Consider the following 23756-nt stretch of genomic DNA (forward strand, 5'->3'; position numbering starts at 1 on the left):
CAGTACTTGGGTGCAATCTCAAAAACGACAGAATGAACTCTGTTTGTTTGCAAGGCAAACCATTCAATATCACAGTAATCTAAGTCTATGCCCCGACCAGTAATGCTGAAGAAGCTGAAGTTGAATGGCTCTATGAAGACCTACAGGACCTTCTAGAACTAACACCAAAAAAAGATGCCCTTTTCATCATAGGGGACTGGAATGCAAAAGTAGGAAGTCAAGAAATACCTGGAATAATAGACAAATTTGGAATACAGAATGAAGCAGGGCAAAGCCTAATCGAGTTTTGCCAAGAGAACACACTGGTCATAGCAAACACCCTCTTCCAACAACGCAAAAGAAGACTCTACACATGGACATCTCCAGATGGTCAATACTGAAATCAGATTGATTATATTCTTTTTTTTTTTAATTTTATTTTATTTTTAAACTTTACATAATTGTATTAGTTTTGCCAAATATCAAAATGAATCCACCACAGGTATACATATTCTTTGCAGCTGAAGGTGGGGAAGCTCTATGCAGTCAGAAAAAACAAGACTGGGAGCTGACTATGGCTCAGATCATGAGCTCCTTACTGCCAAATTCAGACTTCAATTGAAGAAAGTAGGGGAAATCACTAGACCATTCAGATATGACCTAAATCAAATCCTTTATGATTATGCAGTGGAAGTGACAAATAGATTCAAGGGAATAGATCTGATAGAGTGCCTGAAGAACTATGGATGGAGGTTCGTGACATTCTACAGAAGACAGTGACCAAGAACATCCTCAAGGAAAAGAAATGCAAAAAGGCAAAATGGCTGTCTGAGGAGATCTTACGAATAGCTGAGAAAAGTAGAGAAGCGAAAGGCAAAGGAGAAAAGGAAGGATATATCCATGTGAATATAGAGTTCCCAAGAATAACAAGCAGAGGTAAGAAAGCCTTCCTCAGTGAACGATGCAGGGAAATTGAGGAAAACTAGAGACTGGGAAAGACTAGACATCTCTTCAAGAAAATTAGAGATGCCAAGTGAATATTTCATGCAAAAATGGTCACAATAAAGTGCAGAAATGGTATGGACCTAATAGAAGCAGAAGATATTAAGAAGAGCTGGCAAGAATACACAGAAGAACTATACAAAAAAGATCTTAAGACCCAGATAACCATGATGGTGTGATCTCTCACCTAGAACCAGACATCCTGGAGTCTGAAGTCAGGTTAGCCTTAGGAAGCATCACTATGAACAAAACTAGTGGAGGTGATGGAAATCCTGTGGAATTCTTTCAATTCCTAAAAGATGATGTTGTTAAAATGCTGCACTCAATATGCCAGTTTTCATATCCAATCCCAAAGAAAGACAATTCTAAAGAATGTTCAAACTACTGCACAACTGCACTCATATTTGGTAAGGTGCTAGCAATAAAAGTATGAGCACTGAAAAATACTTGCAGGGAGACTATGTAAAAATTAATAGACTTTGAAAGCCCTGTTTTTTTTTTTTTTTTTTTAAATCACATGCTCCCCATCCTGAACCCTCCTCCCTCCCAACCTCCCCATACCATCCCCCTGGGCCTTCCCAGCGCACCAGCCCCAAGCATCCAGCATCGTGCACTGAACCTGGACTGGCATCTCGTTTCATACATGACATTTCACATGTTTCAATGACATTCTCCCAAATCTTCCCACCCTCTCCCACAGAGTCCATAAGACTGTTCTATACATCAGTGTCTCTTTTGCTGTCTCGTACACAGGGTTATCGTTACCATCTTTCTAAATTCCATATACATGCGTTAGTATACTGTATTTATGTTTTTCCTTCTGGCTTACTTCACTCTGTATAATAGTCTCCAGTTTCATCCACCTCATTAGAACTGATTCAAATGTATTCTTTTTAATGGCTGAGTAATACTCCATTGTGTATATGTACCACAGCTTTCTTATCCATTCATCTGCTGATGGATATCTAGGTTGCTTCCATGTCCTGGCTATTATAAACAGTGCTGCGATGAACATTGGGGTACACGTGTCTCTTTCCCTTCTGGTTTCCTCAGTGTGTATGCCCAGCAGTGGGATTGCTGGATCATAAGGCAGTTCTATTTCCAGTTTTTTAAGGAATCTCCACACTGTTCTCCATAGTGGCTGTACTAATTTGCATTCCCACCAACAGTGTAAGAGGGTTCCCTTTTCTCCACACCCTCTCCAGCATTTATTATTTGTAGACTTTTGGATCGCAGCCATTCTGACTGGTGTGAAATGGTACCTCATAGTGGTTTTGATTTGCATTTCTCTGATAAAGAGTGATGTTGAACATCTTTTCAAGTGTTTGTTAGCCATCTGTATGTCTTCTTTGGAGAAATGTCTATTTAGATCTTTGGCCCATTTTTTGATTGGGTCATTTATTTTTCTGGAGTTGAGCTGTAGGAGTTGCTTGTATATTTTTGAGATTAGTTGTTTGTCGGTTGCTTCATTTGCTATTATTTTCTCCCATTCTGAAGGCTGTCTTTTCACCTTGGTGAAAGCCCTGGTTTTTATTTGATTGCTCATTGTTATGCCTCTAATTTATAAAACAAGGCTTTTATTTTTTCATTTCCTGAGAAGAGTACAGTCTTCCTGGCCATGTCCATGAAGGCTCACTTGACTTTCAGATTCCTTAGGGTATAAATAAAGGGCTTCAGAATGGGGATAACTGAGGTGTTTAGCACAGCCACTCCCTTGCTCAAAGGCACCCTGTCCTTTGCTGATGGATTCATGTACATGAAAATGTAGCTACCATAAGAGATGGAGGTGACAATTTGTGGGAATAACACGTGGAAAAGGCCCTTGTCCTCTGAGTGGTGGAAGAGATCCTCAAAATTGTTCTGATGATATATGGATAGGACAGAATTATTAATACCAAAGTGAACATTAGGGTAAACACAGCAGTAGGAAGAAAGCCCATCATCTCTAGCAATTTGGTGTCTGGACAAAAAATGTGTGAAAGGGGAAATAATCACAAGTAAAATGATCAATAGCATAATCAAGTTGTCTGAACAGCATGAGTGATGAGAAAATGATTAAGGATGAAGTCAACCAAGAAGCCAAGACAAGTAGTGTGCAGAGTCTACTATTCATGGTGCTCATGTACTGCAGCTATTTGCAGATGGCAATGTAATGGTCAGAAGACTTGGCAACCAGTAGGCAAAACTCAATGACTCGTAAGAGAATGGAAAAAAAAAAAGAGAGAGAGAGAGAGAGCCATACAATCAGTAAAAGAAAAGGTTTTCTCTCCTGTAGTAATGGTGATAAGGAATTTGGGTACAGTGACAGTTGTGGATGACACCTCTAATATGGAGAAATTTCTGAGGAAGAAATACATCAGGGTCTGTAGGTGAGCATCCATCAGGGTTAGGGTGATTAATGGTCAGGTTTCCAGTGATACTGAGCATGAAGGTGGTGAGTAGAAAGATACAGCTCACAACGTGAAATTGTGGGTGATCTGACAGTTCCAGAAGGATAAACTCTCTTATTTCTATGTAGTTTCTCCTTGTCATCTTCTTTTGAGTATCCTTCAGGGTAAAACACAAAGAGACTAAAAGAAAAGCAAACTATTCACAGATAGCACTGGAATTTATTTCTGGAAGGGCTATGCCATACTAATTTAACTTGGGAGATCTTTGAAACAACTTATCTTTAAAGATTTTTTTTTTTAACATATGCCAGTGTGTGTTTTTCATAGAATATTTATTTTATTCTTGTTTCATTTTTTTCTTATTTTATTTTATTTTTATTTTTATTATTATTTTACTCTACAATATTGTATTGGTTTTGCCATACATCAACATGCATCCACCATGGGTGTACAGGTACTACCCATCCTGAACCCCCCTCCCACTTTCCTCCCCATACCATTCCTCTGGGTCACCCAGTGCACCAGCCCCAAGCTTCCTGTATCCTGCATCGAACCTGGACTGGCCATATGACCCAGCAATCCCACTGCTGGGCATACACATTGAGGAAACCAGAATTGAAAGAGACACGTGTACCCCAATGTTCATCACAGCACTCCTTATAATAGTCAGGACATGGAAGCAACCTAGATGTCCATCAGCAGATGAATGGATAAGAATGCTGTGGTACATATACACAATGGAGTATTACTCAGCCATTAAAAAGAATACATTTGAATCAGTTCTAATGAGGTGGATGAAACTGGAGCCTATTATACAGAGTGAAGTAAGCCAGAAAGAAAAACACCAGTACAGTATACTAATGTATATATATGGTATTTAAAAAAATGATAATGACAACCTTGTACGCGAGACAGCAAAAGAGACACAGAATATTTCTTTTAAAATAACTATTTCACTGATTGAAATAGGTTAAAAATATGCTTAAAATTTTTATTCAAATCACATACTTTAAATGTGAAGAGCAGGAATTCTAACCTAGGCTTTTCTATGTATATGAAATACTGGAATAGAAATGCTATCTATTGATCTTTTAAATCCTTTCCTAAAATATGTCTTTCCCAATGGGAAACTCCTCATCTTTTCTTCAAATTCAGTTAGATTGCATTATTTCCTAATCTTTTACCTGATTTCTTATATTATTATTTTGCTAGTTAATTTAGAAAATCCAAATATGTCAGGGAAAAGGTCACTCAAATGGGTCCGTCTCCCAAATGAAAGTCATTGGACTTAAATCTTCAACAATATGAAAGACTTCTAAGTTCTCACTCTGACTCACACCCACCTTCCTAACTTCTGACTCCTTACCTGAATCATACCTAATGGATTCACTATTGTGACCATCTCGAGTATTGGAGCCAGGGTTTATGAACTCTGAAATCTAATGCCTGATGATTTGATGTGACAAAGATGTAATAATAATAGAAATAAAGTGCACAATATGCAAAATGAGCTTGAACCATCCTGTAACTAGCCTCTACCCAGGTCCTTGGAAAAGTTGTCATCTGCTAAACTGATCCCTGGTACAAAAAGTTGGGGAACTTGTGTACAGACTCCAGAGTACAGAGGAGGCAGAGTGGATTTTTCATAGACTGCATCTGTGTCATTGGCTAAGGAAACTAAGTTGTATGAATATCTAAAATCAAACATAAAACATTATCTTTCAGAGAATATTTTTTTCTTCAAAATCTCTGCCATCTAAATATTATTATTCTCTCTATATGTGTTTGTATATTCTTTTTTTTTCTTCTTTTTAAATTAAATTTATTTATTTTAATTAGAGGCTAATTACTTTACAATAATGTACTGGTTTTGCCATACATCAACATGCATCTGCCACAGCTGTACACATGTTCCCAATCCTGAACCCCCCTCCCACCTCCCTCCTGATACCATCCCTCTGGATCATCCCAGTGCACCAGCCCCAAGCTTCCTGTATCCTGTATTGAACCAGGACTGGCAATTCGTTTCTTATATGATATTATACATGTTTCAATGCCATTCTCCCAAATCATCACCCCCCCTCCCACAGAGTCTAAAAGACTGTTCTATACATCTGTGTCTCTTTTGCTGTCTCCCATACAGGGTTATTGTTACCATCTTTCTAAATCCCATATATATGCGTTAGTATACTTTATGGTGTTTTTCTTTCTGGCTTACTTCACTCTGTATAATCAGCTCCAGTTTCCTGTATATTCTGCTTTCTATCCTATGTTTTATTTTTATATTTTCCTTTTTTCTACATTGATATTCACTTAGTAAAATCTCTATTTTGTCAGTATATTGGTATAATTCTTAAACAGCAATGAAAGACTTTTACTTTGTCTTGCTGTTTAACAGTAACAAAAATAACAATGCATTTATTTTAAAAGGTCAATAAATTGACCCAGTTATTTTCAAGATCACTCATGCTGTGAATTCTCTTTGAATGGTAAAATTTACATTTCGGTATTAGGAGAGAACTTTCTGCAATAGAATATTTAATTTCAAGATATAGGTTTATTGATTTGTTGTATGTGCATGCTTAGTTGCTCAGTTCTGTCCAGCTCTTTGCAAACCTATGGACTATATCCCGTCAGGCTCCTCTATTCATGAGATTCTCCAGGCAAGAATACTGGAGTGAGTAGCCATTCCCTCTCCAGGGGATCTTGCTGACCAAGGGATCTAACTGGGTCTCCTCCATTGCCAGCAGATTCTTTACCATTTGAGCCACCAGGGAAGCCTTTTTTTTTAGTATGTAATGCATCATAATATTGTGAAAATTCTCAGCGTTTTTTCTCTTCTACAAGCCTGAGCCTTTTCATTCACTTTACTGTATAAGAAAACTATAGCTACTCTCGATTTAGGGAAAATTCCAACTGAGATGAATGGTGGCCAATTCTACTGGGAAATCATGTGATGTTTAGGAGAAAATGAGTATATCCTTTTGCTAATCCTCAAAGATCAGAGGAAAACAATATCTTGAAACTTACAAAAACAGCAGGCTTTACATTGTCTGTAGACAAATTCATGGCAAATCAATATTTGATAAATATTCATTAATGCAAGTGTAAAAGTCATTGTTCTCAATTAACAACAATCTTCTCTAATTAACTGCTGTACATAACTCTGATCCTTAAACCATTTCAGAATGTGAAGTGTCAACCATTCTTGGGATGTTTTTGATAAAGCAATGAAGAATATACCCAAGTCTTTAAGACCTCATTTCAGACTTAACCTTCCTTAGGACTTATTCACACTTTTCCTGCTATTCCCATGAAATTTAGAATAACAAGCTTCATATTCCTTTCTCTCCCTTAAGATTTCTAATGTCTTATATATCTCATGGTGAATCAGGCTTGTGGTTCATTTAGGGTGAAAATTAACCTATCCAATAAACTACTGCTTGCCAAAGGAAGCGGGGGTGAGGGGTGGTGTGTGATTGGGACTGGAATATATACATTGTTGATCATTATTCTTTATTGTTCATTTCAGTCGCATCCAACTCTTTGTGTTCCTTTGGACTGTAGCCTGCTAAACTCTGTCCATGAGATTTTTCAGGTAAGAAATACCGGATTGGGTTGCCATTTCCTCCTCCAGGCAATCTTCCTGACCCATGGATTGAATCTGTGTCTCCTGTGTCTCCTGCACTGCAGGCAGATTCTTTATCTACTGGGCCATTGGGGAAGCCATACACTATTGTTGAGTAATTATTATAAATTACTAACAAATCTAATTATTTTCACATAGTATCTCTAGAGTTGTTTTTCATTTCTCATACTTTTATTGCTAGCTCTTGCCAAGGATATTAGATACATTTTTTTCCCCATTCCCATCCTTCTCTCATACACTTCCCTTCCTTCAGGCTAGTCCTTCCACTCTATAACCATGAACTGACCTCATAATTCTTCTTTGAAATGTTTTTAATTCCACGTTTTTGTACAGTATTTCTTAAAAAATTAAAGATAGAAGAGGCAGAGCAAGAGCACTCAAGAGAGACCTGGGTTTTATGATTTCACCAGAAAACACTCTTTCTAGAATTTCAGGAAATATTAAATCATGTAAAGCACTATTTTTAATTTACTCTACAATGGCCATATGCATAATCTGTTCATCTCATTAGACTATTACATATACTCTCCTCTGCATATTGTGGCCTACCTAGTAGTTACATGAAAACAATACGACTAAGAACATAATGTAATTATATTTTCTGAGAACTCAAAAACTTTCCTCTTTACTCAGGTTAAATCTTCTGTGCCATATAATTTATCAATATGAATATATACATTTAGCAAAACTGTGAAATAACCCCCTTTTTGGAAATATTTAACTAACATATATGCTGTAACAATTCTTAAAGAAAGGTTCAAGAATGAATATTACCAGATACCATATATGACTATATTTTTTTGTGGCCAGTTGTATATTTAAATAAATGATTGATGTTATGCTGATCTTTTCAATAATCAATAGCTAAGAGTTTCTGTAACTTTCTCATATTTGTGGCTATTTTGAGGTAATATCTTACAGATAAAATTCATTCAATAATCGGCTTAAATGACAAACCTAATTAGTAGGGATAATGAAACTCACATTGGCAAAGGTATTTGAGGCTAAAGAAAAATTGTAAGTTCACTGTATTTTAAGCACTAGAAAATTGCATTACTTTGGAAAATGTATTGATTAAAATTTATAAAATGTTCATACAAGATTATGCTATTCTGACACTGAATTTTTATTTTTTTATGTTTTCCCTGAAGTCAAAACTTGGAATAATAATGAGGGATACTCAACCTCATCCTACATTTTTAAAACATTTATCCAGAAAGAGTATAATTGTAATTCACAGAGCTAAATTGTTCCTGATATTCATGTACTATTATCAATTGAGAGACAGAAGTCCAAAATTTACTGAAAAACAAATAAAATAACTTATTAAAAAATACTGAGGTGATTTTGACTTAGTAGGAAAGTTGTGGAATTACTATTTCCTCCCCTCATGCTGAAACATTTATGATTTCCTAGCTTAATAGGAAATATTTGAATATACTGAAGTTTAGACTTGATTGATGATTGTGAGTTCTTGATACCATAAACTATAGTCTGGGAATTAAAAGAAATATAAATGAATTGCAAAAGAGGAGTTTATGCTGATATTATCAGATAATGGAGCTCTCCACATAACTCTTACAAACTCCTTAGTGGTTAATATAAATGTTTGCAATCTGCATGTAAACATTGATTATCAATATCAGAGGTAAACACAAATTTTCTGTAAAAGGGCAATATATCAATAATTTAGAAAAAAAAATAATTTAGAATTTGCAGACCATAGTGCCCCTGTTGAAACTATTCAACTCTCCATTTTTGTAATACAAATGCTGCTATAAGCATTGTGTGAATGGAAGGGCTCATGTCCAATAAAACTTTTTGTTTTTTCTTTGTAATGCTATGTTACATTATCTTTTTTTTTTTTTTTACTTTACAATATTTTATTGGTTTTGCCATACATTGACATGGATCCACCATGGGTGTACATGTGTTCCCTATCCTAAACCCCCCTCCCACCTCCCTCCCCATACCATCTCTCTGGATCACCCCAGTGCACCAGCCCCAAGCACCCTGTATCATGCATTGAATCTGGACTGGCAATTCGTTTCACATATGATAATATACATGTTTCAATGCCATTCTCCCAAACCATCCCAGCCTCACCCTCTCCCTCAGAGTCCAAAAGACTGTTCTATACATCTGTGTTTCTTTTGCTGTCTCGCATACAGGGTTATTATTACCATCTTTCTAAATTCCATATATATGAGTTAGTATACTGTATTGGTGTTTTTCTTTCTGGCTTACTTCACTCTGTATAATAGGCTCCAGTTTCATTCACCTCATTAGAACTGATTCAAATGCATTCTTTTTAATGGCTAATATTCCATTGTGTATATGTACCACAGCTTTCTTTAACAAAAATAGGAACTGGGCCAAATTGGCCCATAAACCTTAGTTCACTCACCCCTGTTTTAGACTTTTTCCATAAACATTAACCCATATGCTATTTTCTTTGTTTAATATGGGCTAATTTGATTGAAATGTGAAAATTCAATAATAGATGTAAGTTTTAATTTTAACTCCAGCTCTTTTTATTATGAAGGTAAATTAGCATAATCTTATAAATTATTTCCAGAGGAAAAGATGAGACAAGCATTTCTAACTCAGTTTTGGAGATTTTTATTCTTGATATCAAAACATAATGTAAGAAATTAAATATCATCAACAATTTGAACCCTAAAAGATAAAGTACTAAAAGTATCAAAACTAGCATTTCATGTTACATATGATTTTATCCCAAAGGTAATTTATCTGTAGAAAGCTTATTTGTGGAATCCGTTACATTAAAGGATTAAAGATGAAAATCAAAGGTTGAAAAAAGAAAATCACATATCCTTGAACAAAATGCAATGACCAGTCATGATTCTTAACAGTCTCTTAGTAAAATACAACAGAATATTTTTTTCTCGGTAGCATAAATAACCTGATGAGATCATCACAACTAGATATGCTATATGTTCCTTGTTTAACTCAACTTGAACAAGTTAAGGCAAAATAATATTTTGGGACAACTGGATACCTCTGAGTATTGCAAGATGATAAATAATACCAAAGACCTTTCGTTAATTTTACTAGCTTGAAAATTGCATCATGGTTAAGCAAAAATCAAACATGTATTTTAGGAATTCGTACTGAAAATATACAGGGATGAAAAAGTACTCTATTTCAGTTCTGGTTTAATATATATTAATAAAATTATTTAAAGTTTTAAAAAGAGAGTTAATGCAAATATTTTAAAAGCTCTCACATTTATTGAGTCTGCTTGATCTGTAAATGAAACTTATTTCTCCAGTTCTCTATCTTAGTGTATATTTGATAATATTCATAAGTTAAGAATGATAGCTAACAATTTTAATGTTTTAAACAGTAGCCAAGTCTTGATAAAATCGGTTATAAAAGGAGAACTATCACCATAACTCCTTTCATTTAGTACTCTGTTGGAAGGTCTATCCAGGGAACTATCATAAGAAAACTAAATATATATAAAAGTATTGGAAAGGAAGAAACAAATGTGCCATTCATTGCAAACAACACAATTTTCCTCCTAGGGCCTTAGTGTCTTACACTAAATATTTCTTTTACTGGAAAGTCTCCTTTCCCAGATATTTGCATGGTTAGCACCCTCCACTCCTTTAGGTCTCTGTTCAAATGTCACTTCAATGACAAACATCCACCCCAATGACATTTTTTAATATTACAGTATCTCCCTACTTCCAAGATTTTTCAGTTTTCTCTTCTTTTACAAACTACTCATTAACATATGATATACCATATATATATAGTTTACTAGTCAATTATGTTCAGGTTTATTGTCTGTATTCTCTTACATCCCTCACCCCATGAAAGCAGGGACCTTTATCTACTTTGTAGATGAACTGATGCACTCCCAGCAGTGGTGTGCTGGAGCTTGCCTGGACCACATCCTGGGAGCCAATGGTTGCAAGTCTGTTCTCACCTCTGAGCTCAGTAAGGGTACACTGATAGCTTGAAATCTGCCATGGTGAGAGACTTCACCTTTATTTGTGTATCCAACTAGTGATTCTTTTCATATTTTCTTTCTCAAATTCTTTACCAATAATACATGTTGCAATCAGTTGTTAAGGTTCTGTTGACTAACAGGGATTGACTCTGCACATAAATTATTTAAATATGTTTATTTATTTTACATTTATTGAATATCCACTGCATGGCTGACAGATGTTCTAAATGAGAAGGACTATCGATTTCTGGTAAATGTTTAAAAACTGCCTCTCTGGAGTTGTACAAATACAAATCTATTTGTAGAGACTCATTGTTTCTATGATCCAAACTCAAAATTCAAGGGAAATAAGCACACTAACTCTCTTAAGGGTAAATCCAGAATTTCTGGGAGAAAAAGTATATTCCTTAAACATAATCATACAAGTGAAGTGAGTGAAGTGAAGTCTCTTAGACGTGTCCAACTCTTTGCTACCCCAGGCTCCTCCCTCCATGGGATTCTCCAAGCAAGAATACTGGAGTGGGTTGGCATTTCCTTCTCCAGGGGATCTTCCTGACCCAGGGATAGAACCCAGGTCTCCTGCATTCCAGGCAGATGCTTTAACCTCTGAGCCACCAGGGAAACCCCAATCATACAAGAGTCAAATCTAAATTAAATTTCCATGCAGTCAATATCACATGCTGTTTCTGAAGTTGCCTCATGTATCTCAGTCATTTTGCCTTTTTACATTTTTGTATCCGTATTTACAAAACTGACTCACATGTATTTTTAAATGATGCCTCATTGGCGCTCTCTTTGCTTAGATTCCCCTGGGCTAACAGGAGACAGATAAAATAAATCCAGTTCCATGTGTATGACATACATAGAGAAGAACATTCCTATTTTCTGTTTTTCAAAGAAGAATTTGTAGAATATGTTAGGCTCTGAAGCCTAAGGAAAATGTTACTTAAATTGTATAGATAGATTATCATAGAATTACAAAATATTCATTTAAAATCTTTGCATTAGTACAAAGAAAATGTCTTAGTAAGTAGTATTTCATATTATATGAAAAGGAGCAAGTGTAAGAAGTACTTTATGAATCTGCCCAGATGTAATTAAGTTTTTACACAGAGCTTGGGTAACAGACAAAGAGCAACTATGCATTGCATTATAATGAAAATATTCCTCAAATTTGTAGCAGCAGGAATGAAGGATATTGTGGGTCAAATATTACCAGTCTAAACATAATGAGAACTATAAACCTTGAGAGCCATGACAAAGTTAAATCACCATACTTGATTTGAGAGTACAAAAGAAACCAAATAAGTTGCCAACTCAATTCACCACCTCTGAATTTATCTAAATATGGAAGTAATCAGACTTTAAAATTTGAGACTAAATCATCAAGAAGAACCAGGGAGTAAGTATCTTTGTTATTTTCCAGTATAATAATATGATTCCTTCTCATTAAAATGTTTTAAAATAGTATTTGTTTATGGGTTTGTGAATTCAAAACCTTTTTGATATGAAAATGTGATTATTTACTAACAAGAAGACTATTCATAGAGTCCTAAAGAACCAGCACAGCAATAAGTCTAGGGCTTTTCATTAACTTTTCTTAAGTTAAATGGTTTTCTGTTACAGAAATGAAATGACATTCTCTATGTAAAGGAATCAGAGAAGGTAATGGCACCCTACTCCAGTACTCTTGCTTGGAAAATCCCATGGACAGAGGAGCCTGTTAGGCTGCAATCCAAGGGGTCGCTAAGAGTTGGACACGACTGAGCACTTCACTTTCACTTTTCACTTTCGTGCATTGGAGAAGGAAATGGCAACCCACTCCATTGTTCTTGCCTGGAGAATCCCAGGGATGGGGAAGCCTGGTGGGCTGCCGTCTATGGGGTCCCACAGAGTCAGACATGACTGAAGTGACTTAGCATAGCACAGCATGTAAAGGAATATCTGTTTCCCAGTAAAAGTTTTGACCATCTACTTGGTCACTTTCTAAAGCAATATTGTAAAACAAAAGAAAACTGATGTGCTCATTGCATGAACTAAACTATTTTTACACAATATTTATTTTAGTAGCAGAAGTTACACTCTCTTGTCCTTCCGGCCTTTTATCAGAAATAGAAAACAATGATGTGGGAAAGGGTTGCATCAACCAAACCCATAAGAAAGCAGAGAACACCAAAAAAATATTCCCATGGAAAACACATATTCTAAAGTGAGATATTTACTATGTACACGAGTCATTTAAACTTGTGAAAGTTTCCTAAACAAGTGGGCCTCAGTTTTTCAAAATATAAATGTGGAAGAGGGCTACATAACCTCTGTAAGATTATAAACTCTGTATTTAGATTATCTACAAAGCATACTGGTTTTTATAATACGGAGGAAAGGAGAAGAATAAATTAAATTTTATCATATTATCACCAAAGAAGCTAAATATTTTAAAGAATAATTTGAAGTCTTAATAAAGAAAATAGTAGAAGAAATGTCCCAGTTTAAATGTTAACACGTAACTTTTATTTCATCCATGGCCTGTGAGAGTGTATTTTTGAAGATGAGAGCTCAATATTTAACTTCAGATAATATTCATTACTTGAATGAAAGGTTGAAAGGAAACTGGAGAAGTTACTGTATGGGAAGAGAGGTTTTCAATGTCAAACACTACTTCATGATGGAAGCTTTAAAACTTTTGTATTCTATCCGCAAATATCTTTTAACGTTTTTTATGTCCTATAGGGAGAGCATATTGGAGAAGGAAATGGCAACCCACTCGAGTACTCTTGCTTGGAAAATTTGATTGGACAGAGGAGCCTGGTAGGCTACAGTCCATAGGGTTGCAAAGAGTCAGACATGACTGAGCAACTTCAGGGAGAGCATACATTTTCTGTTCTAATGAGAGAGAAAATAATCAGAAATGAAAAACCACACAAGACCCACAGAATTCATTCTTCTGGGGCTATCAGATGACCCAGAGTTTCAGATTGTGATTTTTCTCTTTTTAATCATCACATATATATTAAGTGTCACTGGAAATTTGACCATCATCATTCTCACCTTGGTGGACTCCCATCTACAGACACCTATGTATTTTTTCCTCAGGAACTTCTCTATATTAGAAATCTCCTTTACAACTGTCTGTATTCCTAGATTTCTGGGCACAATTATCACCAGGGACAAAGCAATTTCATACAACAATTGTACAACTCAGCTGTTTTTCTTCATTTTCTTGGGTATCACTGAATTTTATCTTCTAACTGCCATGTCCTATGATCGCTATGTAGCTATCTGCAAACCCCTGCATTACACAACCATCATGAACAACAGAGTCTGTGTACTGCTTGTCTTTTGTGCTTGGCTGGCAGGGTTCTTAAACATCTTCCCACCAGTTATTCTTTTTCTCCAGTTAGATTACTGTGGTTCTAATATCATTGATCACTTTACTTGTGACTATTTCCCTCTCTTGCAACTATCATGCTCAGACACATGGCTCCTTGAAGTGTTTGGATTTTACTCTGCAATAGTGATTCTGCTTTTTACTTTGGCATTAATAATTCTATCCTACATGTTTATCATCAAGACAATTCTGAGACTGCCTTCTGCCAGTCAGAGAAAAAAGGCTTTTTCTACATGCTCGTCTCACATGATTGTCATTTCCATCTCTTACGGAAGCTGTATATTTGTGTATATCAACCCTTCAGCAAAAGAAAAGACATCCTTGATGAAAGGAGTAGCAATTCTGGATACTTCTGTTGCTCCTATGATGAATCCGTTTATATATACACTGAGGAACCAGCAAGTGAAGCAAGCCTTTAAGGATACCATCCAAAAGTTTATCTTTTTCTCCAGTAAATGCAACTAACTGTAGCATTAAAAAATGAAGTTCTGGTCAATTATTTCTTCATTCATATTCTCTCAAAACTCTTTCACTACAGTTATATGATTCCTTTTTATTTATTTCTATTCTGAACTTCCCCACACGTTGAACCAAATAAATTGAATAAAGCTGAATATTGCTTCAGAATTTTCTGTAAATTTTTTTATTCTTATGTATTTGACGAAGTATAAAATGTTACAACATAAGCCATTTTGTTTGAGAAAAAGAATCTCAGGAATAATGTGGATTTCTGAAAACTTCACTCTTCAGTTCAGTTCAGTTCAGTTCAATAACTCAGTCATGTACGACTCTTTGCGACACCATGAACTGCAGCACGCCAGGTTTCCCTGTTCATCACCAACTCCTGGAGTTCACTCAAACTCATGTCCATTGAGTCGATAATGCCATCCAGCCATCTCATCCTCTGTCGTCCCCTTCTCCTCCCACCTTCCTTCCTTCCCAGCATCAGGGTTTCTTCAAATGAGTCAGTTCTTCACATTAGTTGGCCAAAGTATTGGAGTTTCAGCTTCAACATCAGTCCTTCCAATGAAGATTCAGGAATGATTTCCTTTAGGATGGACTATTTGGATCACTTTGCTGTCCAAGGAACTCTCAAGAGTCTTCTCCAACACAACATTTCAAAGCATCAATTCTTCAGCACTCAGCTTTCTTTATAGTCCAACTCTCACATCCATACATGACTACTGGAAAAACCATAGCTTTGACTAGATGGACCTATTAGTCATACTACCTTATTTTAAATAAGAAATAATATATGGGTCAATGTTTAGAAAAATTCTAAGACAGGAGGTTGGTGGACAATCCATTGCTCACTGGGAAATTTGACCCACCACCTATTTTTGTTAAAAGTTTTACTGAACACACCTGAGCCCTTTCATTTACATGTTGTTCATAGCTGCATCAAAAATAAAGACAGGAAGAACCGAGTAATTGAATCAGGGACACTATGCCTACAAATCCTAAATTATTAATGTATTACCCTTTTACAGAAAAAGTCTGTGTTGATCCCTGCTATTAATAATCAAAATGATTATACTGATAGCAAACATTTAAACTAAACACTGAAAAGTTTGTATAGAATGATGTAGAGAGCTGCATTATCTGAAAATATCAGCGTAGGCTCCTTCATAAATTTTGTAAAATTTTTACAGATCTTTTAATTCCCAGAACTAACCTATCTACTATTTATGGTATATTTTTATTGAGTGAATAAGAACTCCCAACCCTCAATCAAGTCTAAACTTCAGTATTTTCACATGCTTCCAATCAAGCTTAGAAATTATAAATGTTTCAGCATGAGGGAAGGAGAAAGTAATGGCATGACTTCTCTACAACGTGGAAATCTCAGTATTATTTTTGTAAGTTGTTTTTCTTGTGTTTCATCAAATGATAGATCTAAGACTCTCAATTGAATATGGTATGTGAATATCAGGAAAAACTTGCCTCTGAGTTATGGTTACAGTCTTTGTATAATAATGGTTTAAAAGTGAGGGGTGTGTTCCCTATCCTGAACACATGTATACCTGTGGCAGATTCATGTTGATATATGGCAAAACCAATACAATATTGTAAAGTTAAAAAATAAAATAAAAAACAAAAAAAAAATGAGGAATGAGTTTGAGTACCTTTCATGATTATATAAATTTTTGACTTCAGGGAAAACAGAAATGAAAAAGTGTTCAGGGTCAGAATTGCATGATCTTGTATGATTATTCATATATATTCTAATCAGTACATTTTCCAATATGATAATGCTTAAATAAGCATTTTTAACAAAAACCCTCAAGTTTATATATGGTAAAACTTTGCTCTTGTTACCTTCTTTACTCCTATTGATTAGGCATATCACTTAAAGAGGCAGTTAAAATAATTGTATGTACAAGCTATTATCTCAGAATAGTCACAAATATGAGAAAGTTATAACACCCCTTAGCTACTGATTATCAAAAGATCAGCTTAATATCAAGCTTTTATTTAAATATACAACTGACCACAGTAAATGTGGTCATCTTTGGTATCCAATAATATTTATTTTGTCAGCTACAAATTGGCACTTGCCATGAGTGCTTGCCATCTGCCTCTACAAGGGTTAAATCATGTGCTGTACAGCTGCTGATGTTCAACACCGCCTGAAGGAGTTCCGTGTGGAGAGCAGGAGTGAGGCATTTTGTGCTCTGGGAAAACTGGCAGGACAGGCCTTCAGATAGTTAAACAGCCTCAGGAGCTGATTTTATGAGCCCAATTCTTATATCTCCTCATATCAAGAAAAACACTAAAATTCTTCATGGTGACGATTGTTTCTCATAACTAGCAGACTTTTCATGAGACGAGCAGAAACTTTCTACAAAAAGAAATGTGCCTGAATACATGTACTCCCTTTTTGCCAAATCACATATATACTGTCCTTCCCCTATACCTCTTTAGATCTGTTTCTCACAGATATCTGAGGTCTGTCTCCCAGATTGCAATCATCATATTGCCCCAATAAAATTTAACTTGCAACTCTCACATTGTGTATTATTTTTATAATTTCTTCAGGCATTTTAAAAGAATTATTATGATACATATGTTAATTTTAGAGTTCCCCAAAAAGTGGAGGCTATTTCATAGTTTTCCTTAATAGCTTTCATAGTTTGCTTCACTATAATAGTCTTTGAGTTGATAAATTATACAGCACAGAAAATGTTAAACTCAGTAATGAGAAAAGTTATTTGATTTCTCAAGAAAGTGTAATTACACCATTCTTTTAAGTTGTACTGTTTTTCATGTAGTTACTAAATTGGCCACAGTATTAAAAGGAGAGTATATGCAATGTTCTAATGAGACTGTCAGATTATGTTAATTATCCTTGTGTGGTAATAAAAATAAGGTTAAACATGATACAATATTTACTCAGTTACTGAAAAGAGTAATTCTGGTGAAAGCACAAAATGCTATTCTCTCTTGCATTTTGAAATTTCACCAGAAGAAAAGTACATGAGAGAAGGTTTGCAATCTGAGTGGAAAAAAATGTGTACGTATGTACACATATGAAGAGTTCAAATTTAAATGGCAAAAATAAAATACACATATGCAAATATCCTTAGTAAACTGCTGACAATAAAAATATAAATGATGAAAATGAATCTAGGGAGGCTGTGTGGATATTAATAAATTTTGAAAAACCAGGATTTTAATTTAATTGCTCTTCACTCATATGCCTCGAATTCATGAAACAGGGACTTTTATATTTTCATTTCCTTGAGAAAAACATAGTCTTCCTTGCCATGTCCATGAAGGCTCTCTTGACTTGCTGATTCCTAAGAGTGTAGATAAAGGGGTTCAGCATGGGTGCTACTGAGGTATTTAGCACAGCCACTCCCTTGCTCAAAGAGACCCTGTCTTTTGCAGATGGATTCACATACATGAAAATGCAGCTGCCATAAGAGATGGAGATGACAATCATGTGGGACGAACATGTGGAAAAGGCTTTTGTCCTCTGAGTTGTAGAAGGGATCCTCAAAATTGTTCTGATGACATATGTGTAGGACAGAATTATTAATGCTAAAGTGAACAAGAGGATAAACACAGCACAGGAAAACCCCAGTATCTCTAGGAATTTGGTGTCTGAACAAGAAAGGTATAATAAAGGGAAATAATCACAAGTAAAATGGTTGATAACATTGGACTTACAGTAATCAAGCTGTATGAAGAACATGAGTAATGGGAATATAATTAAGAATGAAGTCAGCCAAGAGGCCAAGACAAGCAGCGTGCAGACTCTGTGATTCATGATGGTCATGTAATGCAGTGGTTTGCAGATGGCAATGTAGCGGTCATAGGACATGGCAACCAGAAGGTAAAACTCAGTGACTCCCAAGAAAATGAAAAAAAATAACTGAGTCATACAATTATTAAAAGAGATAGTTTTATCTCCCGTAATAATGGTGGACAAGAACTTGGGAATAGTGACAGTTGTGAATGAAACTTCCAATATGGAGAAACTCCTGAGGAAGAAATACATGGGGGTCTGGAGGTGGATATCCAGCAGGGTCAGGGTGATAATGGTCAAGTTCCCAGTGATGCTGAGCATGTAGGTGATGAGCAGAAAGACAAAGATCACAACCTGAAGTTGTGGGTCATCCGACAGTCCCAGGAGGATAAAATCTCTTATTTCTGTGTTGTTTCTCATTTTACTTCTTCTTTTAAGTAACTGTCAGAAGAAAACACAAAGGGAAGACACAGAAAAGGGGATTATCCATGTATAACAATGGGATTTGTCTCTGAAAGTAAACTTACTATGCCATGCTAACATAATTCAGGAGATTTTTAAAAGCAAGTTAAAAAAAATAGGTAACTTACTTTAAAGTAAGTTTTTACCATATGCCAGTATGTGTGTTTCACATAGAATATTTCTTTATCAAATCCCTGTTTTACAGGTTGCAATCAGAGTAGAAATAATTTTTAAAAATCTTATCCAAATCACATACCTGAATTGAAAACGGAGGGATTATCACCTAGATCTTTCTAAAACCTAGGAAATACAGTAAAATAAATGCTACCTCTTGACTTGTAAAATGCCCCACCCCCCACTCTTAGAGGATTCCCTCCTGCTGGGAAAGACTTCGTCTTTTTTCAAGCCCCATAAAATCATCCTATCCTAGTTTGTGTCAGCTGGTTCCTTGTGTTGTTATTCTCTACTGTAATATAGAAAACCTAAATGTGTCAGGAAAAAGTCAACCAGTGAATATGTCTCCAAAATAAAAGTCATTGGAATGAAATCTTTAATAACATGACAGATTTCTAAGTTTCCACTCAGACTTATATTAACTTCCCAACCTCATACTCCTCTTCTGAGGCCCCATTTATAGAATAAAGGAATGCAGATAATGGATTTGCTTCAGCAGTCTTCTCAGATATTAGACAGTCTAGAGAGGAGGCAGACTGGATGTTTGGTAGATTGCATCTGTGTTATGAGTTAAGGAAACCAAAATGTGTTGTTCAGTCTCCAAATCATGTCCGACTCATTGTGACCCCGTGGACTGAAGCACGCCAGACTTCCCTGTCCCTCACTATCTCCCAGAGTTTGCTCAAGTTCACGTCTATTGCATTGGTGATGTCATCCATGCCATCATGCCATGGTGATGCCATTCCTCTGACGTCCTCTTCTCCTTCTGTCCTCAATCTTTCCCAGCATCATAGTCTTTTCCAATGACTCAGCTCTTGGCATCAACTGGCCAAATTATTGAAGCTTTAAGTAGATAGCAGCAATGGAGCTGCTCTGGTACATCAGTCAGCTCAGTTCAGTTCCGTTGCTCAGGCCTGTCCGACTTTTTGCGATCCCATGAATTGCAGCATGCCAGGCCTCCCTGTCCATCACCAACTCCTGGAGTTCACTCAATCTCACGTACATCGAGTCAGTGATGCCTTCCAGCCATCATCCTCTGTCATCCTCTTCTCCTCCTGACCCCAATCCCTCCCAGCATCAGAGTCTTTTCCAATGAGTCAACTCTGCATGACATGGCCGAAGTACTGGAGTTTCAGCTTTAGCATCATTCCTTCCAAAGAAGACCCAGGACTCATCTTTAGAATGGACCAGTTGGATCTCCTTGCAGTCCAAGGGACTCTCAAGAGTCTTCTCCAACACCACAGTTCAAAAGCATCAATTCTTCAGTGCTCAGCTTTCTTCACAGTCGAACTCTTATATCCATACATAACTACTGGGAAAACCACAGCCTTGACTAGATGGAAGTTTGTTGATTCCTATGCAGCTCTGCTACATAGGAAATCTCAAACGAGAATTAGGTCATCTATGAATGGTTTAGCACCAAGTTCCCTACAAATTGGGGTGCTGTGATGGGTGATGGGGTGACTACCTTTCTGCCTGCACCCAGTCCCAGGATGAAGGGCTCTCTGCACCTGACCCTGGTCCCAAAGAATAGGGTGGCGCTCCCTTAGGGACTCCGGGGGAGGCCTGCCAGGAAGGATGTTGAGGGACCAGCTATCCAATGCCAATCAAGGCTCCTGTGATGCTGACATATCATTCTGCATGGGCAGGACTCTCACTTAGAGGTGTTCAGTCATAATCCCACAGATGGTTGCTTCACTCCATTGGCTCTTCAGCTAAGCTCTCAACCAAAGTATATGGATATCTGAAAACAAACATTACCTTCCAGAGAATATTTTTTCTTCAAAATTTATTCCATCTAAATGTTACTAGTATTTTCTGTCCATTTCTGTTTCTCAGAAGTCTCCAACACTTTGCAGCCCCATTGACTGTAGCCCACCAGGCTCCTGTGCCAATAGAATTTTCCAGGCAAGAATACTGGAGTGCAGGTGCCATCTTCTACTTCAGGGGATCTTCCCCATCCAAGTATTGAGCCCAAGTCTCTTGCAAATCTTGCATTGGCAAACAGATTATTTACCAACTGTGCCACCTGGGAAGTATCTACATTAATATTCCCTTAATAGAATCTCTATTTTGTCAGTGTATTAGTATAAACATGAAATAGCAATGAAAACCTTTATTTTGTCATTCAAATTAACAGTAATAATAATGAATTTATGTTAAAAGGAAGCTGAGTTCCCTCAATAAATTCAGACAACCCAGAATTTGATACATATTTACAAATACAAAAGTCATTGTTCTCAGTTAACAAAGATCATCTGTAATTAACAACTGTGTCTAAGAGTCATACATGACTGAGCGACTGAACTGAACTGAACTGATGACTCTGATGTGTAAACCACTTCTGGAATGTGAGGTGTTGACTATTCCTGGGATGGTATTGGTAAAGTAATGAAGAATATATCCAAATTTCTAAGACATTATTTCCGAGTTTTTTTTTTTTTTTTCCTTACAACTCATTCAAGCATTTTTTTCCCTTAGTCCCATGGAACTTAGGATAACAAGTTACATATTCCTTTCTGTCCCTTCCTTTGTAATGAATTCTAGTGTCTTGGATAAGGGCTTCCCAGGTGGCACTGGTGGTAAAGTACATGCCTGACAATTCAGGAGACATAAGAGATGTGGGTTCCATCTTTAGGTTGGGAAGATGCCCTGGAGGAAGGCATGACAATCCACTCCAGTATTCAGCCTGGAGAATCCCCATGTACAAAAGGGCCTGGCAGGCTACAGTCCATAGAGTCTCAAAGAGTCAAACACGACTGAAGTGACTTAGCAACAGTGTCTTGGATCTCATTGTTGAAACAGACATGTAGCTCATTGAAAGTGAAAATTAACCTATATGATAAACAAATGCTGGCCATTGTGTTAAATAAGATAACTGGAAGTGATTTTCAGGACACATATGCTCTTCCATAGTAAAGTGTAAGCATGGCTACTTTGAGAAAACATTACTAGCATTCCCCAAATTCACCAATTTAAAAAAGTGACAATATTTAAATGTTTATTAAAGATTACTTTCCTTATTTTATATAAATTGTGAGACACGAGTGGGAAGCTCTCTAAATTCCACAATATAATTGGAAACAAATTAGCTTCTCACATTCTCTATGTGTACTGAATTTTCTCTTCATAACTTTAAGACTCCTAAGGAAATCGTAAGTAATTCTATGAACATATATATCCTCAAGGCAGTTTTCACCCTTTGCATAGGACATAGTATTCCACTTCTTTATCTTTTCCTTTCGCTTGAGGATCTTTTTCTTGGTGTTAGGTTTATAAGCTAGAACAACTTGTCACAGAAGAAAACAGAATATTTATTAAATTTGATATCTTGGGTAATTTTTTCTAGAATGATTCATTGCACTCCTGATTGTGTTTGCTGACATCTAATACCATGGAAAAACATTATCATGACTGTAAGGGGAAAAAATAAAAACAACTCATAAGAGTCAATTTAGACTATTTTCAAATTATTACTTTATGACTGCCTTTGCTAGTCCTACAGTTAGTTCAGAGTCCTGTTTCTCTCAGTCCTCTAATTAAAAAAAAAAAAAAAGTCCTTGTTTCTTTCTTAATGGAAAATGGAAATCAAATCAAAGCATCAATAAGTATGAATAGGAATACTGAAGGGAAAACTGTAAAGACCTAAGTCACTCTCAAAATCTGTATAATTTCCTAGAAATGTTGCTTCTCTCCTAATTGTCTCAGTTTTAACTATTATCTATGTCTGAAGATAATTTTTAAATTAAAAAGGAAATAAATTCTTATAAAAATATGGCATCAGGACTTAACTTTAGTTAAAAACGTGTGAGACTATTAGGGATTTGTATTCCAAGAGAAATTATTAAAAATACAACTCTCTGAGTTATAGGTTTCTTTTCCACTATGAACATGACTATAATATTTCAAGGAATTATTATGAGGGCTAATTTAATTAAAAGAAAAGGAAATTATATAAAAGTTTTAAAGCATGCATTCCCAGAGTAAATACTATTTTTATTATTATTCCTAAAAGTAAAATCAATTATTACCTTTGAGGAAGATGATCCCAATATAAAAAATAATAACCATTTTTGAGGAAACTCATTTGAGAGACAATGCTAAGAGTTATGCAGTTATCAAACACCTCAGATATGCAGATGACACCACCCTTATGGCAGAAAGTGAAGAGGAACTAAAAAGCCTCTTGATAAAAGTGAAAATGGAGAGTGAAAAAGTTGGCTTAAAGCTCAATATTCAGAAAACAAAGATCATGGAATCCGGTCCCATCACGTCGTGGGAAATAGATGGGGAAACAGTGGAAACAGTGTCAGACTTTATTTTTCTGGGCTCCAAAATCACTGCAGATGTTGACTGCAGCCATGAAATTAAAAGACGCTTACTCCTTGGAAGGAATGTTATGACCAACCTAGATAGCATATTCAAAAGCAGAGACATTACTTTGCCAACAAAGGTCCGTCTATTCAAGGCTATGGTTT

At 36.0% G+C, this 23756-nt stretch overlaps 2 protein-coding genes and 1 pseudogene across 2 annotated transcripts; 1 reads left to right on the top strand and 2 right to left on the bottom strand.

Moving 5' to 3' along the window:
• Window positions 1–2529: 2529 nt before the first annotated feature.
• LOC147372178 (olfactory receptor 6C1-like) lies at window positions 2530–4773 on the bottom strand (annotated as a pseudogene).
• A 9137-nt stretch (window positions 4774–13910) lies between these two features.
• On the top strand, window positions 13911–22355 carry LOC147372179 (olfactory receptor 6C3-like). Its single transcript, XM_086404327.1, has 2 exons — window positions 13911–14824; window positions 22289–22355. Exons 1-2 carry the CDS (start codon window positions 13911–13913, stop codon window positions 22353–22355), a joined length of 981 nt encoding a protein of 326 aa, XP_086260453.1.
• LOC147372180 (olfactory receptor 6C1-like) lies at window positions 18124–19062 on the bottom strand. The gene has a single exon (XM_086403976.1). The coding sequence runs from the start codon at window positions 19060–19062 to the stop codon at window positions 18124–18126; it is 939 nt and encodes a 312-aa protein (XP_086260102.1).
• Window positions 22356–23756: the final 1401 nt, after the last annotated feature.

The sequence above is a fragment of the Bos grunniens genome, chromosome 5 (assembly GCF_055505025.1).
Source record: "Bos grunniens cultivar Pamir isolate PY7600 chromosome 5, Bosgru_T2T1.0, whole genome shotgun sequence".
Classification (NCBI taxonomy): Eukaryota; Metazoa; Chordata; class Mammalia; order Artiodactyla; family Bovidae; genus Bos; species Bos grunniens.